Below are 18,264 nucleotides of genomic sequence, written 5' to 3'. Positions count from 1 at the left end.
CTTTGTTACAATTTCATTTTAAGATCAGATAATTAAAGAGCTATATGGTAGTATTATGGAGGAGTCATTCTCTGTAGCCTCTGTGAACCCTCTCAGTTCGTCTGCACAGATAAATAGATGACCCCAATCCCTCTCTCCTTGCCCCTCAAAAAAACAACCTGCATTGTTGTTACACTAGTTCCTGCAGTAGGGACAACAGTCTTAACTGTGGGGATGGCTGGACATTCCTCTCAAATTGGGACTGTCCTTTCTAAATCTGGAGAGTTTGGAGCTGTGCTACAGCCTGATATCCATATTTCACCAATTAGCTATGGGCATCTGTGCTTTATTTAGAAATAATTAGTTTAATCTCTTTAATGAATCATGAATCAGCATTTACAAGCACAGACAGTGGTTTCTATTTAATCAATTTTGCTAATTACGAAGGACAAATCAACTGCTGAGCTGCTCATTAGCCAAGCTGTTCTTGTGATATAGAAAGAGGCTACATTAACACGGTATTAAATCAAATGAACAGAGCACTTTAAAAATGAATGCACTTAAACTGCTACACAGATTAGGATTTGAGTGGGCTGCAAACAACCCTAATGTTTGCAGTTTGAATGTGGATATAATTTTGCACATCTGTGAATTGAAGGAAAGTTACTAATCAATTAGTAGTTCAAAGAATCTACCTGAGATGAGGGAATTTGGATAACTAGGGTGCAAAGCTAAAGCTGTAACTGAAGCTTTATCCAGCACGTTAGAAAGGGAATCTTAACAGGGAGTACACTTAGTATGAACGTCTTCCTCTATAACTAAATAGGTTTAAATTCTCTTCTTAAATACCTTCTTTAGGTGAGCAAAACTTAGCGTGCTATTTTGTTATATATGGGAGATATACATTTAACTTGATTTATGCAAGCCTGTGTAATTAAGATGTATGCCTTGTGGCTAATTATAAAGCGACGATCAACAGAAAGTGTGTATATTTTATTAGGAATACACTTTAAATTTAATATACAGTTCACTTCTTGGGAGACTTTTATAGTACTTGTACTTAATAGTAAAAAGCTAAGCTTTATTACCACTTTGATTACTCCTGGGTTCATACAGAGCTAACTGATTTGTTGTGAGGGCCCCACGTCTTTGTGTACTTGGAATTATAAAGTGTGCTATTTCCAAAGGCATGACATGTTAATGCTGTTTGAGCCAGTCCCTGTCTTTGCGTATAGTAACCCCTATAAACCATTCAAAACATTTATTTTTGCTATGTTAATGATCTGACTTTTGTTTGGTCAGTTGATATTTATATTTTTTTCTTTTTCTGAGCTTGTGGTTTATTTAAATTGTAAAGACTTTAATTTACATTATGTCTATAAATAAGATTTGACTAGAGCAAACCTGGCAATCTGTGGCTCTCCAGGCGTTGTGAAACTACAATCCCCAGCATGCTTTGGCTGTAGATAGCCAGCTGATATCTGTCAGAGCATGCAGCGATTTGTAGTTTCACAATACCTGGAAAGCGACAGTTTGACCTGGCCTGGACTACAATTTGTAGGTCTTTCCTTAAGGACATTTGCATCTCCATGTGAAGTTAATTGCAGCTTCACATGAAAAGCTTCTTTATGGTATAAAAGTTTTAAGTAAGTAAGTCCTCTGTAACATGTGGATATTTAATACTAAGCAGATTATTATTTCTTCCAAAAATGATGTTATATATTTCACCACTTGTCTGTGTTTTCATATCCAGTATGTGGGAAGAACAGTTTGTCCACTGCGAAAACCTTTGACATATAAAACACAATACATTTTGTCCTATCATTTCATAAAATATCATGCAGATTTATCTTTATACTCGTTTCAGTGTCTGTAGGATACAACATACCATTACAGGGACGGTGATAAAGCACACAGGTTAGGTAAGGCAGTGGCATACTCATGCCATATATTATGTACTAGGAAGCCACAAAGGTTGAGGCTGCTGGTGGCTGAAGTATCATACATTATGTAGGATTTACTACTCCTCCCTTGTATTTTGCTGTTTTGTTCTATGACTAATACACACATACATTTGTATATTACTTTATATGTTGCTTGCAAGTTGTAATTATGACAAATTCTTATTTTAATCAGCATCTGTGTATTTTTACATCACATTGTGGGCATTCTCCATGTTAGGAGGGTGGTTATGCTTTGCACATCATGGTGATTCACCTGACCCATCAGACTGGCTGGGATTCTTGCATCTACAGGTCAGTTTACCATTTAGATTATAATTCTGTTTTGATAATATATCTAAAACATGTGATCAGTGTGTGGTGGGGACTAGGAGTGGGCGGTATGGTATGAACTGTTCTGCAATTGGCAGCTTAACCATGTATCTGAAATGATGGATTGTTAAGGTTTACTTGTAAATTTATAAAACTTTGTTAAAATTACCTAATAAATAAATAAATAAATAAATAATAATAGCCTCATTTCTCACAGTAACAGTCACCCAACAGAAAATACGTAATATCAGGAACGTGTTATGTAGAAGACTGTATATAATTGTTTCTCCACCAGTAATTCTTGTCATGTATTTTTCAAACATAGCTGCCACTGCTGTTATATGGCTTTGGACACATATTAATAAAATAATTCACTCACAGTCAACTTGATGTGATAAGCAGATGAATGCAAATCGTAATACATTAACTGACCAAACTTAGAACAACCACCAATTCATTCAATAACTTCAAGATGTGAGTGTCCCTATACAGATTCAGTTCATATTGATTCCCTATCAAGGTGCACAGCTGTAAATAGAGGTTTGGGATTGTTATATAGTAAACTATTAAAAAACTTGTTACTTGATGTGAGAAGATTGCCTTCCTTTTGGACACAAAGTATGTTCCCTTGCAGGAGACGTGAATTACAATTGCACCATTTCACTAGAGCCAGCAGCTATCTTTTTACAAGAGTTATTTAACAATTTGCCAATTAGGCTGTTCTTCACAGGTCCTCTTTTCCATGTCCTGCTGGCCGGGAAAAGTCTTTGGCACAACGAAAGCTCAGGTTATCTGAAGCCGAGTCTGGTGTGTTGCCCATCCTGATAAATAATATAAAAAGGAGAAATAGGAAAATTTATTTATTGCAATGTAATTTACTTACAATTACGCTAAAAATACCATTAACTTTATGACTATCATCAATAATAAAAACACCAATTAAGACAATGAAAGCAAGTAAATTTGCATTTAAGACTGATTAGCCAGAATTTGCTGCCTCGCAAATCTTGCTTCAGTTTCCTCATCACAAAAAAGGCCTTGGGTGAAGGGTATACAAACATCCAAATTACAGACAGATACTTACCTGGTGGTCACTCGAGCTTTATGATTGGCTGATCCATCCTGGGTATCAATCCAAGAAGCTCCACGCAGAACATACATCTTCTGCCTACGCTGCATGGCCTCTCCAGGTGAACTGTATTCTGTAGATGTCCATTCCCATGTGTTTCCCAGTATATCATACAAGCCTGACATACAATATAAAATAGTTTGTTTACTACTGTTGCATTTTGAAGCAAAATCTGTACTAAACCATTGCAACCAATCAAAACCTGCTTTCATTGTCTAACTTGCACTGGACAGGTAAAAGCAGCCTCTAATATACTCTTTCCCTTATTTTTAGATAGAGCAGGCGGTTTTGTGTCGATTAACAATTTCACACCCACATATTACAGATGCTCAAATGGTTCAGATATTTGTAGACATGATTATTAAAACATAATTACAAGAACAACAAGGAAATAATGTATGCGTATGTAACCGAAGGAAGGTTGCGTAGAGGATCACTTACCATAGGCATTCTGTGCAGGATATGCAGCTACTGGAGATACGCCATGATAACCATCCTCAGCAGAGTCCATTGTAGGGAACTTCCCCTGCAGTGTCCAAGCATTTTGTCAAAATAATGAACTCCTCAGACAACACAAGTGTGCATGTTACAATAAATAATTAGGGTGCAGATATACACAGAAATACATGTGCGGTTACAATATGTAAGCACCTAAGCCAGGGAAGCCTTCAACATGAAAATTAAAAGCAAAAGCATTGTTTTTTTGGCTACTATGACTGCCTGAGTAACATTCAGCCGTCCACACAGACATAATCACAAGACTCTGCCTCCCACAAGATCAGCACACAAATATCCTGAAATACTAAGTGCTGCCTTACAATAGATGATTGGCTACAGGTTTTTCTTCATTCCCCCGCGCACTTCAAAACTGGGGACATCCTGGTTGAGCGGGAGATGAACATTGATAACAATAAGGTAATCAACACCTGGTAAAATTCACCTTAAAATGATTAAATTATAATAAGTATGTCTGCAAAGTGAAAACGACCTTGAGGTGAATGTAAGTTTAAGGTGCTGGCATCTTAGTTGTTAATGTGTCTTGAGCAGCTATTAAGAAAACTGTGTGTCTCATCGGTGCTTAGCTTGAGTTGAGTGTTTCAAATTTATTTCTCATTATTTGGATTGGCCACTGGAACAGAAACTGATAGATATATATATATATATATATATATATATCTCCACACACACACACATAGTATCTATTTATTATTTTATATCCTGTCTTTCCTGATTTAGAAAATAAATTATATCCACAAACTTCAACATATTTGTCTATTACTTTTTTAAATAGGGCAGGAGTTGACATTTGAGACTGAATAAGGGACAAATAGTGATAAATATCACTTTTCTGAATGAGACTGGTAACTGAGTAAATGGATTACTGTAAATGTAACGTATTACCTGCCAAAGATTGCATCTATTTTCCTGAAATGTGTTTCCCCATGGGTAGGTGTTCCCTGTGGGTATAGCATAATGTTGTTATGTTTCATTTTTATTTTACAGATATGGAAATTATGTTTCATTATGTTCCAGAAGTTATTATAAAATACAGATGAGCTTAATATGGTTTCTTATGTTTACAAATTAATATCACAAGAAAACATAGAAATGACAGATCCAATATAGATTACTTGCAGCAAAATGCATTTGAAAACATATCTCTGACATACCTTTCAGCCCCCCTCTGGCAGCAAATTCCCATTCCTCCTCTGTAGGCAGTCTTTTCCCCAGCCACTTACAGAAGGCCTGTGCATCATTCCAGCTAACCTGCAGCACTGGGAGATCCAACTTCTCCTTGACACCTGAACCTGGCCCAGATGGCTGGAAATACCAGTAAAGACATTAAGGATCCCATATGCCTCCTTTATAGTTATATATAGTTTTTACCGCAACCAATTTGTTGCAAATATATTACATAATTACATAATGGAATCATCTAAAGATGCTTTCAAGATCAAGTAGAATAAAAAAAAAAAGTCTTTTCAACTCCCCACAAAAATTCACTATGATATATGATAGACTAAGCAATTCAAAAATATAACCACTGTAATTGACACAGTCCAAAAATATTAAATCTAAGGTGAAAAATCAGTGCAGACCCCCCCCCCCCACCTTTCAAAAGGGTTACTCAATAAATAAACTATCCTAGGATGCACATTTATGTCAGTAAACAAGAAATGGTTCCTAGTTTTACATTTGTGAACAGATGCCTCATACATAGGAGCTTAAAGAAAAGTTGTAAATTTTGTCTAACTCAGCATTGAGTATCACATATGAAAACTTAAAGTGTATATATATATATATATATATATATTTATATTTATTTTCCTAAACTTCGCAATATGCCGTGTTGCATACATTTTTTAGGATTGGTGGTCTAAAGGAAATAATTGTTAATTTCCCTAAAGAATAGACAGGTTAAAGGTGTTCCACTCCCATTTTCATATTGAGCATACACAATATTAATATGACTAACAGGCATTGAAGTGAGAGGGCACCTTGCAGAGAAACAAAGCACATGATAAACTGTCACAAATTGTTACCTGACGCCAAAAGGCTCTTTCTATAGGAAGCCACCATGGTGCTGACTGTGCAAAAACAAAAAAAAACCAGAATAATGTAAATATCATTTGATCATAAATGTAGTTTATTAATTGTTTTGTAGTTGATAAAACAATAGTTGTTTGCAGTTAACAAACAGTAACTAATATCACTAAGTATTAATAGTATTAATAACAATTTTAAAATCAAAATCGTATTCTGCTGTCATTGGTCCTTCAAGACCAGGCACAGAGCACAGATTGTCCCCAATAAAACAGTTCTGATAATGATAAATAGATTGTAAGCTAGCCAGCAGGGCCTTCTCAACTCTTTGTTCGTTTTACCCAGTTTGTTTATTAGTTTACTATGTTTGTCCCCAATTGTAAAGCGCTATGGAATATGTTGGCGCTATATAAATAAATGATGATGATGATGGGTGACCAGGCAGTGCTGCCCCCCGCCCCTGCACTTTTCGCATATCCCGTAAAGCCACTGGCAAGCACCATTAGGGCCAACCCTAATATTGGTGTGACAGTAAAGACAAGCCCCCTGGCTACTTTTCCAAACCTTTCCAAAGTTCTTTAGACTTTTAGGAATCCATCAAGTCTGAGAGTGAACACTGACAAGTCCTAATTTCTTTACTGTAATGTGCTTTTCCAAACACATATGATGATTGCTCCTTTGGAACTGTCCATAGAACCCAGTATCTCACATTTTTAGATTTTTTTCAATTGCACCTTACATAACAACATTTTACAATCATAATTGCTTTACTTCCAGACATGACCAAATGGGTCTCACCGACAATATACTACTTCAACTTTGTGATTATATATAATCATCAAGTAAGAAAAAAAATTTGATAGTGAATGTAGGTGATAGCTGGCAGCTATAGTAAAAATGATGTGTGACATCACTCGCGGCTTCCAATTGGCTGAACAGTAATCAAACATTTTATTCCCGTAATGGTAATAAAATAATCTGCAACATATATAAATATTATATTACATACATACATATATATATATATATATTAATCACAAACACACACACACACACTGGTCAAAGTGGACTGGTATACGTTGGTATTCCATAACGCCACTTCTCTTTCTGCCTTCACTGTATCAACCTCACAACTATCAACCTCCATTCACTTACATTCCCTTACGATTTTCATTCCGCCTCCTATAAATTTCCACTTTGTGTATGTATATATACACACACACGTATATATGTATATATATAAATCCTAGGATAACTTCCCCTAATCTGTCCAGCTTCAAATGGGCCTTAAAAACCCACCTCTTCCTTAAAGCCCTTCCGTCCCCCACCCATTGACCTCCTCCCATTCTCCCCCTACCCCCCTCCCTCTCCTGTCCCCCTCCTACTTCCCTCCTTTTCATTCTCCTCTCCCCCCCCTCTCCGTCTCTGCCTCCGTTCTCCCCATTCCCTCCTCCTACCATTGTGTCTCTGTCTGTCCTACCCTCCCCTTAGATTGCACGCTCCTCCGAGCAGGGCCTCCTCTCCTTCTGTTCTCCACCACCTTAACTCTGCTCTCCAGCTCCTTGTCTCCTCCGTGAGGTCCTCCGGCCCCTGTCTCTACCCCGCTGGGGGCGCTCACCTCTAATCTAGCTGTTCATTGAGCTTCAGAGTTACTGTGATTTCTGTTAACTGTACTGTGCTGTCTCACCCTGTATCGTGTTTCTGTCTGTCCCTGTACGGCGCTACAGATACCTAGTGGCGCCCTATAAATAAAAATTAATAATAATAATAATAATAATATATATATATATATATTTATATTTGAAGTGGGCAAAGTAAAAATGTATATATAAGTGGTGGTATGACAAATGTACTGGTGGTATACACACACGCATACTATATATATATATATATATATATATATATATATATATATATATATATATATATATATATATATATATATATGTGTATGAATTTACTTTTGTATTTTGTTGAAATAATGCAGTTAGCATAACACTTGTATACTTATATGCTGCTTTTCAATCACAGACCAGTCAAATTTATGTAGATTATTTTTAATTGAAGTGACCATGTGCAGCATAAACTTGTTTTCCTCATATGATGATTTGCCAAATATGACTACTCGAGTAACACTTACCTCCAGCTTCTGTGATACTTTCTTTTTCAGTTCCTCTGATACAAAATCTTCAAACACAAAACTCCATCCAAACGTCTCCGCTTCTGACTTATATTTCTTTGCCCGTACAAATTCTCTGGATTTTTAAATGTGAAACTAATACATAATTATTGGATATCTGTCTTCCTAATAAAAATACATTGTTAGAAACAGGTAATAGAAAAGAGGTAGGTTTTCTAGCTCTATATAAGCTTGCGAGCAGGGGCATTTTACCTCTCTGTCTGCATGTATTACCCAACATTGTTTTATTACTGTGTTTGTTCCTAACTGTAAAGTGCTACGGAATTTGTTGGCACTATATAAATATTAATGAAAATGATGAATAAGATTAATTAATTAGTAATTATATATATATATATATATATATATATATATATATATATATATATATATATATATATATATTATGCACACTCACATAGGGTGGTCCATAAGTGTGGAAACACCCTGTTCAAATGGAAATGAGTAAGGAAATAGTAATCCAGTGACTACACATATGATCTGGGTATAATGGAAAACATTTTAGGGTGTGGCCAGTACGGCGGCCATCTTGAAGTAGGCCATATTGGATGCAACTCTAAAAAGTTTACAACCACACCTAGATCATATGTATAGACTTATGAACCACCCTGTATATATATATATATATATATATATATATATATATATTGATTTCGTACAAGTTATCCAGCAAATTCTATGGATTTCTAAAGATTCTATTCTACATTTTTACCCCAAAAATATTTTACAATTGCATAATGCATGCTCAAGCTGCTGTGCATTATAAAGTCAATTCTAAACAATTCTGTAGTCCACTAGTGACTTGAATATAAGAAAGTATTGGCTAGAGATAAGCAATTATTTATTTTTGTAGGTAATCACTGTCTGTCTACATGCTTCCAAATTGGTGTACAAGTCCACTTGTCTTATGGCTTTATATAACGTGAACGTCTGCAACAAGTGAAAGTTTCACCGGAAGTGGATCATATTTGGTGAAAGACATATGATGCCATATGTGACGAAATGTAGTACAGTATATCTAATGACTGATTGTTATTTTCTGTTAAATTTATGTATAACACTGTGAATATTTAATATAACCTTTCAAAGTGCATTTTGCTAACTGACCTTAGTCAGGCAAGTGTCAATGGTCTTGTGAAAGTAGGCAGGGCCAAAGACAGAAAATTTTCTGAGGAGTTTGTGTATGCAGAGGAGTTAGACTTAGCCAAGCCGAACGAAGGAGCAGAGGTGAGACTTCAAGGTCCTGTGGACATACCGATCTCGGCTCACTTCGAAAGCCCTGTGACATTTGGGAGATCAATCTGTCTTTACTGACAGCTAAATTCCGAAGGTGGGGGGTGAAGAGCTAACAAGAAATTATTTAAGATCTTCTGCCTTAGACATCAGCTTGTGCATTTCTTGAGGGGTCTATCGTGACTGAAATGTCCTATACTTTTCAATTGTGTTCCCTCACACACAGCCAGTCTACCTCATAAGTAGTACTCTGATTTTATTTCCTATTTTATTTTCTGAAACTCTTTTGTGCAACATATTGTATGTCTTTTTTTATTAATATTTGTAAATAAGCTTTGGAAATATTTTTCAGATTAAACATATTTAATCTAGAGTATTCTCTGTGATTCTTTGTGAAGTTATGAAGCCCAGGGAGGCTCATGCTACATGTGTATGTGATTTAAGTGTGGAACATTAGTAAGTGGTTCTGGTGAACGTAAGGACACCATAATAAATCCTTCGTGGTGGCAGAAAAGGTGTATTCATAGCTAAGTGACGCCAGTCACGGCCAGCTGCTCAGATTGCTGTATCTGGGACAGACACCAAACAATAAAGGTGATGGATTTCACAAGCTGGGTGCAGTCCGTGCAGTTGTCACATCAAATTGTGTTTACTTGAGTAGTCATCTTTTATGTCTGGATATATAGGATACAGTTTTATAGAGTAAAATATTACATTTAGATTTTTAAATTTGTAAACTGCTCATTCACACATAGACCAACTGAGTTCTGCATCCTTTACCCAGCACAAATGGAGGAGATATGACACTTGCAGCATAAATCCCTATGAAGAACGGATAACATATCATGGACTTAGTAATGCTTAATTACATCTATAGCTCATTATTCAAGTGTCTATATGTATACAAGACCTTACAGTGTGAGGAGTTAATTTTACTCTTCTTTCTTCTGTAAAATATAACATGTATGAAAACAACAAGCACTGTTTATAGCCTAACCTGAAATCCTTGTTGGTGACTGGATATTTGTCAATAACAAATGGCTTCACTGTCACCTGCTTGGCTGGACCTTCTCCATCTTTACCGTCAGGAGCATTTGTTCCGATGATGAACTTTCCCCCATCAAGTTGCACCATCAAATCATTTTGTTCATGTCCTGTAATAATATCGATAAAGCTCAGATCCTTCCAGACTCATACTTATGGCATCATAGAGAACACATTAGTCCTATGTCATCCACCACAATCTCCTCACATAACAAGTGTATAAATCAGTGGATAGGGCCATTGCCAGTGATAAGGAGGTTATTATTATCCTTTATTTATAGGGTGCCACAAGATTTCCGCAGAGGCGTACAGAATACAGGCAGTGGACCATACAGGAAAAACAGTACAGAACAATAAATAATACCAGGACTCCAAACAAAGCTAGTAAAGTGAAGTTGGAGCAGAAGAATAGGTAGAGAGACAGGTGGGAAGATGGTCCTGCTCGTAACAGCTTACATCCTAAAGAGAGGGCAAACAAAGGATGAGATGAAGTGCAAGAGGAGCGAGTACCGGGACAGGAGAAGAGTGAGGTGACGAAATCAAGCATAGGGAGAAGGTTAGGTACAGGGTCAGACTGGCCCGCCGCGGGACCGGGCTGTTCCCTATTAGGCCTCAACCCTGATCGCCCCCCTCTTCACTGGTGGGGGCAGCAGGAAACTTTAAAAAAAAAAAAAAAGGAATACTCTTGTGACTGCGGCGCTCACCGACTCCTCTCTGCTCCGTTCACACTGAATGCCAGGCGTGAGGTCATCAGTGAGGAGTGCCGCAGAGAGGAGTCGGGAAGAAAACAGAAGACAAGATGAGTAGAAAGAAGCCGATAGAAAGGTAAGTGAAGGAATGGAAGCAAGGGAGGAGTACGGCAGAGTGAAAGGGGAGCACGGCAGAGTGAAATGGGGGAGCATGGCAGAGTGAGAAAAGGGGGAGCAGAGACAGCATGGCAGAGTGTGAAAAGGGGGAGCAGAAACAGCATGGCAGAGTGTGAAAAAGGGGGGCCAAAGCAGCATGGCAGAGTGTGAAAGGGGGGCCAAAGCAGCATGGCAGAGTGTGAAAGGGGGGCCAAAGCAGCATGGCACAGGGTGAAGGGGGGCCAAAGCAGCATGGCACAGAGTGATGAAGGGGGGCCAGGAGAAGGGGTAGATAAAGCAGCATGGCATATGGTGATGAAGGAGGGCCAGGGCCAGGAGAAGGGGGGCAAAAGCAGCATGGAGGGCGCAGTGTGATCATAAGGAGGCACAGCACGGTGATGAAGGGGCATAGTAATGTGTGTGTGATGGCACAGCGGGCTTGTGTCAATGTAATGTGTGTGTGGTAGGTGGTGGCTAAATAATGGGTGCTATTTTATTTGTAGGATGAAGGTGGGGCAATTTAATTTTATAGTGGGGACTATTAATTTAAGATGGGGTGGTTTGGGGGCTATTAATTGAATGTAGGGCTGAGTTTGAGGAGCATGAGGTCTATTTATTAAATGTGAATATGAATTATTTAATGGCAGTGACGGTTGCAGGAAAGAAGTATATTTATTATACGTAAATACGATTAATTTATTGCAGGGGCTGTCTGGAGGGAGGGAAATAGGTTTATTAAATGAGAATACTATTACTTTAATATTGGGGCTGGAGGAAGGCCTAAGTATTAATTGTGGGTCCTATTGATTTATCGCCGGGGCTGGTTGGAATTTTTTAAATTTACCCATTATTTTTTCCAAATAGGGCCCCCAACATTCCAGGAGCCAGACAAGCCGCAACTACAGAAACCAGCAGCCACAGGTAGTAAAAGTGACAAGAACAGGTAGGACAGTCTGTCAAATGTTCTAAATCTAGTGCAGGCTTGGCTAACCTGTAGTGCTCCAGGTGTTGTGAAACTACAAGTCCCAGCACACCATTCCAGCAATAAGCTGCTATATATTGGCAAAGCATTTTCTCCAGAGACGTTTAGCAGCATGAGAGCATTTCTGAAGGAAGCAGGTAAATTTGGGCTGCCAAGGTCAGGGTATCGAGTGGGGAAGGGGGAAAGAAGAGGCAGAAGTAACAGCATCAAGGGCAGTGGTTGTAGAGAGATGTAGCCTGGTTATGTTGGAAGGATGTTCACATTTAACACGTTTTACTTTAGTCTCTTTTGACGTTAGGCAGATTATTGAGCAAAGGTGTTTAAATAGTTATTACTCCACCATCTTCTTTGTTATCCATCTTGGTATTCATATAACACTGCGATTGTATGGACTATATAGGGTAACAGCATATTTATAAGGTAGTATTAAAATTGTTTAAATGCAGCAGGCACATCTATCTTTCATCAAAGCACACCCAAAAAGTCACAATCTTCCATATGATTGTAAGTGTCATTTTCACTGTTATTTTTCTTTTAATTAACAGTATTCCAAGGTTCAACTGATTTTAACACAAAAAAATAAGTAACTAAAAACACAAAATAGTGAAGCAAACAGATCACAGATGAATTCTAATGGTCAAAACACTGTTTCACTCTGCACCTAAGAAATAACAGTCTAACTAGGTAATGGGAAACAAATATTAGAAACAGTGTAGCTTGTACCCTTTTGTTGTTACAATTTACAGAAAGCCGCTCTTTTGCCCAGGAGTTCAGTATACAATCACACAATAAACGATAGTGTGCTCTACTGAGGCTCTGCAATCATACATATGAACATTGCACGTCTTCTCTATGACACGTCAACAAGGGTCTCTCGGTGCAGATCTATACTTCACCACTCACCCTGTGAGACCCGCAGCCCCAGTACACACAGCAGCACCAGGACCGTGCTACTCATTCTCCAGATCACCTCTGCTCCTACATACACCAGCCCATACATACACCCGCCCTCTACACCCGGAAGCTGGACTCGGGCAGTCATGTAAGGAGGGTTGTACTGCCAGCGCCATCTTGTAGGAGCTGCAGGAGAAGTATCTTACTGGCTGCAGTCAGAGGACGGGTATAACATTCTATTACACTTCAGTAGGCAAAGGGTTTGCTTCAACAAACTAAATGGCATCGTTCTATTCACTGACCATGTTTGACTCCAATGGCTCCCTTCCAAATACCAAATCAGTAACTAAGACGAGGCTGAAGTTTAGTTTCTTATTCAGACAAACTATTTTTAAAGGATGAATCACTGCTTTTACATTATAGGAACTCTAAAGGGGCTACATTACACAAATTGCTATAGTATTTACCCTGACCAAACACTTTTGTCATTTTGAATGTTTTGCAAGGGTTGTTGGCCACAAATTTGATAGTGGGAATCATCACAGGGTGGGCAGATACATACAAACCCAACAGCGTTGTGCCAGGCAAAATGATAAGTTACACCCTGTATAGCATATGATGCATTGTAGAGAATCTGCATAAAGATGCTATCCTATGCACCGCTTTTGGAAAATTATATTCTTGTTGATATGGAGCTAATTTATAAATTTCTGTTTTGTTAATTAATAATTACATAATTAAAAAATATGAAAAAAAATATATATTATTTTCGATATTTCGGTACTCTTTTTCATACCATAGTAGTTATTAATATGCCCTCCCTACCCTTTGTTTTCATGTCTGCATTTATTTAGTCTAACTTGTATGTCCTGTTTTCCTGTCCATCGCTGTGGAGCATTGTGGTGCCTTACAAATCAAAGACGATCATAATGGTAATAATATTAGTTACCCAGTCCTTGTGCTACTACTGAAAGTGGCACATTTAGCACTGCGCTGCATCTGCACTGTGACATGTCACTCCAGTTTCCTTTAAAGGTTTAATGAATTTGAGGCATCTGGAGTACTAATAACCCGATCACTAATAGCTCCTGCCACAAAACACATTAAACATACATGTATCACACCTAGCAAAAATTGGGATGTCCCCTTGGCGCTCACAAAGTGGGATTGTCGTGATTCTATGTATGTTAAACCTTTTATTAGGTATCAAGAATCATAAACATATAAAACAGGTTGCAACCTTAAAATGGGTAAACAGGTAGATCTCTTATGCACACATATAGATGTAGATATAAACTGGGTGTACAAATGGGTGACTACCTTGGACAACTGTACATATACCCAACAAGCATAGAATTGCATATAAATGACTTGTACAAAAATGCAAATGTATAAATACAGGTGTATAGAGACTCTGACAAGTAGCCTCTTGATTGGAAGTAGCTGAATACACAGAGTCCAAACTAACGATGTAGTAATCCTGTAATACAGGGGTCAGTCTCTGAGCAGTTCAATAAAATTGTCCCAAACAATAATTGCACTGCTTTAAAGGTTCCCAAAGGGATCCAAGTCCTGCACAAGTGAACAAGAAAGCTCCGATGTGAGCCGTATCCAGCCGCACCAAGGCTAATATTGCCAAGGGAGAACAGAAGTCCAGAAATATAATAAGGACGGAGTCTTGCTTAATACGGGCAGACTCTACCCTAGACGGGCTAACCAGCATTGCTCCATTGTCCAGCTTGATGCCTCCTTATATAGATTGTGCCTAGGTCACGACAATCCCACTTTGTGAGCGCCAAGGGGACATCCCACTTTTTGCTACATCTATTTAAGGGTTGGAACTTTCCTTATTATCCACAGTCCCCCTAGGCAGCCTACTCCATCTTTCAAAGAGGGAGCTCTTACCACACCTCTACCCCTTTTGATGTATCACACCTAACTTGACACCAGCCACTTGTCCTATGAGTGATAGAAGCTCAGCCTTCTTATCCATCTCCATTGTATGCTCCTATGTTTCTTACCCTACTTCCCCACTTCTCTCATGTCAGCCTATTATTTTCTCCCCTGCCCCCTTTCCATATATATATATATATATATGACACTCCTTGAGATATATTTACTAAACTGTGCAACCAATCAGATTTTAGTTATTTGTTTAGTACATTCTACAAAATAACAGATGGAAAATGATTGGTTGCTTTAGGCAACATCTCCACTTTTTCAAACCCGCAGTTTAGTAAATATACGCCATTGTCTCATTATGTACATCTGTCTGCTCACCCCTTCCCATGCCCCTTCTTATCTCCCCTGCCTCATATCTGAGCTGTTTGTCTCCACTGCGTCTCCTCTGCCCAATTACCTCAACTTTGCTCGCCTCAGCCCTCCCCAATTGTTGCTTCACGTTTACCTCGTCTCTACCATGTCTTATCCACTGCTCTTCTTTTTGTCTGTGTTGCTACATTTGTTTCCTCAGTCCCTTGATTTTTGTTTGGCTCATTACTGCCTTCCTTACCTCCTCAATGTCCTCTGCTCACTGTCAACTTGCTTGGTCCTCAATAAAAAAAAAGTAAATATACAGCCCTTTGTCTTGTCACGCAATATATAGCCCCATCTGTCAGTACCTTGCTTTCACACCCGCTACTGGTGCAGCATTTGGAGGGGAATGTAGATATTGAAGGGGCAGGGGCTAGTGCTTTACAGCACTAGGCAGCCCTCTGGGGGAGAGGCCATGGCCCCACGTCTCATGACCATGTCTCCATTGTGATGTGGCCATGCCACCTGGGCAGTCAAAAATACATCAGTGTTCATGACAGATCTATTCTTAGGGCAGTGGTAAATTATAATAAGGATTCTCCACTCTCAACACTGTTTCTCCCAGTTTGGCGACCATTTCAGTAATGGGGAACTTAGGGGACAATTGCTACCTGCCTAACTTTCTAGCCCACTCCTGGTCACTTATTATCACTATCAGCGTCACTTATTGTGTATCTGTATGCTTTACAATTGCTAGAAGCAGTTAGACATTAATGAGGGTTTATACATACAGTGGATATAAAATGCCTACACACTATTATTGAAATTGCAGATGTTGGGGATATAAAACCTGAAATAAAGATAAATAGTGTAACCTTGCAGCCAAAAAAATTAAAGTGAAAAATAAAGACAATTTTCAGAAAAAATAAGTGAAAATAAAATAAAAACGACAGTACCCTGGTTGCACACCACTAAAAGAATACTTAGTGAAATCACCTTTTGCTTTTATAATAGCAGGGAGTATTTTTTTAAGTCTCTATCAACTTTGCACACCTGGACTTTGCAATTCTATCTCACACTTCCCTGCAGAAAAAAGTTCAAGGTCCATGAAATGTGCACAGCCAGCTATAAGTCATTCCACAGGTTTTCAATGGTATTGAGGTCTGGGCTCTAACTGGGACATTCCAAGACTTTGCATTTTCTTTTCCGAAGCCAATCCTTGGTTGACTTGGATGTGTGCTTCAGATGTTTATCGTGATGTAAGATAGAATTTTTCTTCACCTTCAGCTTTCTGACAGAGGAAAGCAGGTTTTGTGCCAAAATAGCTTCATATTTGTAGCTATTCATTGTGCCTTCTATCCTAACTAAAGCCCGGTTCTTAGCTGAAGATAAGCATGATGCTGCCACCACTATATACTTCACAGTAGGTATGAGTGATGAGTGGTTATCTAGTCTGGACACGAGCAGTATGCGGAGCTTGTGGTCACGTGCAGAGTGAGCCGTTCCTGCTGAAATTCCTGCAGCTTCTTTATTGTTTACCATAGGCCTCTTGATAGCCTCCCTGATAAGTTTTCTCCTTGCCCATGGCAATGTCCCTGTTGTGCCACAATTTGTACACTTATTGCTGATAGTGTTCACAGTGTTTCTTGGTGCATGCGATGCCTTTGAATTTTTTTTCACCCTTTTCCTGATTGGTACCTTATAACAATGAGATCATGTAGTTGTTTTGAAAGCTTCTTGCGGACCATGGCTATCCTAGTAGGACGTAACAAAGAAAACTACAAGTAATTTCTACATGAACAGATGATCTGTATTTGGGGTTAACAACAATTACTTTTATTGCTGGCAGGTATATGCGAATTGCCTTTGAACATTATTTTGAATGGTATTGTTTAACACTGAACACAGCTCCAGACCCATTATGTAAGGGTGTGCACACTTATACAACCGGGTATTGGTGGTTTTTTATTTTAATTTTTTTTCCCCCCTAACAATTTTTTTTTTTCAGTAATCAAGTATGTGGTAAGATAAATTATGTGGAGGATGAGTGTTTAGATTGGTTCTACAGTATCACGTGTCCAGGAGTCCACCGCGTTAGGTGTAAAAGTAGAAGCATAGATACTAATTTAAAGAAGGTCAAACTGGGCTTGTAAAGGGAAAGGCAGGGGTTCCAGATAGCATGAAATTTAATAGGTCGGTTATGCAATATGCCAGTTATAAACTCGAAGGGATAAATCTGCCAGTTTCTATTAATTACCACAGTGATAGTTGGGAATTCGGTTTGTTTCCAATTAGCAGCTACCACGTATTTTGCGGCATTAAGAATGTGCCTAATCAGAGCCCATGTATATTTATTTTTTACACTTTGTAGGCTAATTAATATAATATTACCTGTGGTAGATTATAAGCATATTTGAAAACAGGGCCATTTTAGATAAAGAGAGAACAAAGTGCAATAGGTAGCAATTTAGCAGAGAGAAGTGCACAGGGCAAAGAGGTAAAAGTGAATTCCGATGTACAGATAGGAAGGGAAGGAGAGTGGTGGGGGAGTAAATAAAGAGATGCGCCTGTGCCCAGTAGAGTGGGCAACATTTACAGGATCAGGGCAGAGGTGGAGAAGGAGGTACGGGAAAGAAGGAAAGGTGTGGGCAGGAGTCAAGGGGCGGAGGGCAGAAATCCTGTGGGGCGTTCTGTGGCCACTATACAGTCACACTGTTGCACCTTTTTTGCAGACAGAATTGGACACATTTCTGCAATAAAAAAAAAATGTGATTTCAGTTCCTACTGCAGGTTCCCTCAGTTCTTTTCAAAGCCTGCCTTGCTATATGTTTATTGAGCTAGAAGGAGAGAGCGGAGGGGTTTCCCCATGCTTTGTGGTGAATATCCAG

General features: G+C 38.6%; 1 protein-coding gene across 1 annotated transcript; it reads right to left on the bottom strand.

Annotated features, from left to right (window-relative positions):
• Positions 1 to 2,508: 2,508 nt before the first annotated feature.
• On the bottom strand, positions 2,509 to 13,250 carry SUMF2 (sulfatase modifying factor 2). Its single transcript, XM_075195017.1, has 9 exons — positions 13,133 to 13,250; positions 10,356 to 10,512; positions 8,066 to 8,180; positions 5,925 to 5,969; positions 5,052 to 5,202; positions 4,783 to 4,838; positions 3,823 to 3,907; positions 3,337 to 3,499; positions 2,509 to 3,073 (listed from the first exon to the last, which is right to left on the bottom strand). The coding sequence occupies exons 1-9, from the start codon at positions 13,227 to 13,229 to the stop codon at positions 2,977 to 2,979; spliced, it is 966 nt and encodes a 321-aa protein (XP_075051118.1). The 5' UTR covers positions 13,230 to 13,250; the 3' UTR covers positions 2,509 to 2,976.
• Positions 13,251 to 18,264: the final 5,014 nt, after the last annotated feature.

Source organism: Mixophyes fleayi, chromosome 2, assembly GCF_038048845.1.
Source record: "Mixophyes fleayi isolate aMixFle1 chromosome 2, aMixFle1.hap1, whole genome shotgun sequence".
Taxonomy (NCBI): Eukaryota; Metazoa; Chordata; class Amphibia; order Anura; family Limnodynastidae; genus Mixophyes; species Mixophyes fleayi.
Note: the sequence above shows the minus strand (reverse complement) of the source record. Positions and strands in the feature narration are given on the sequence as shown.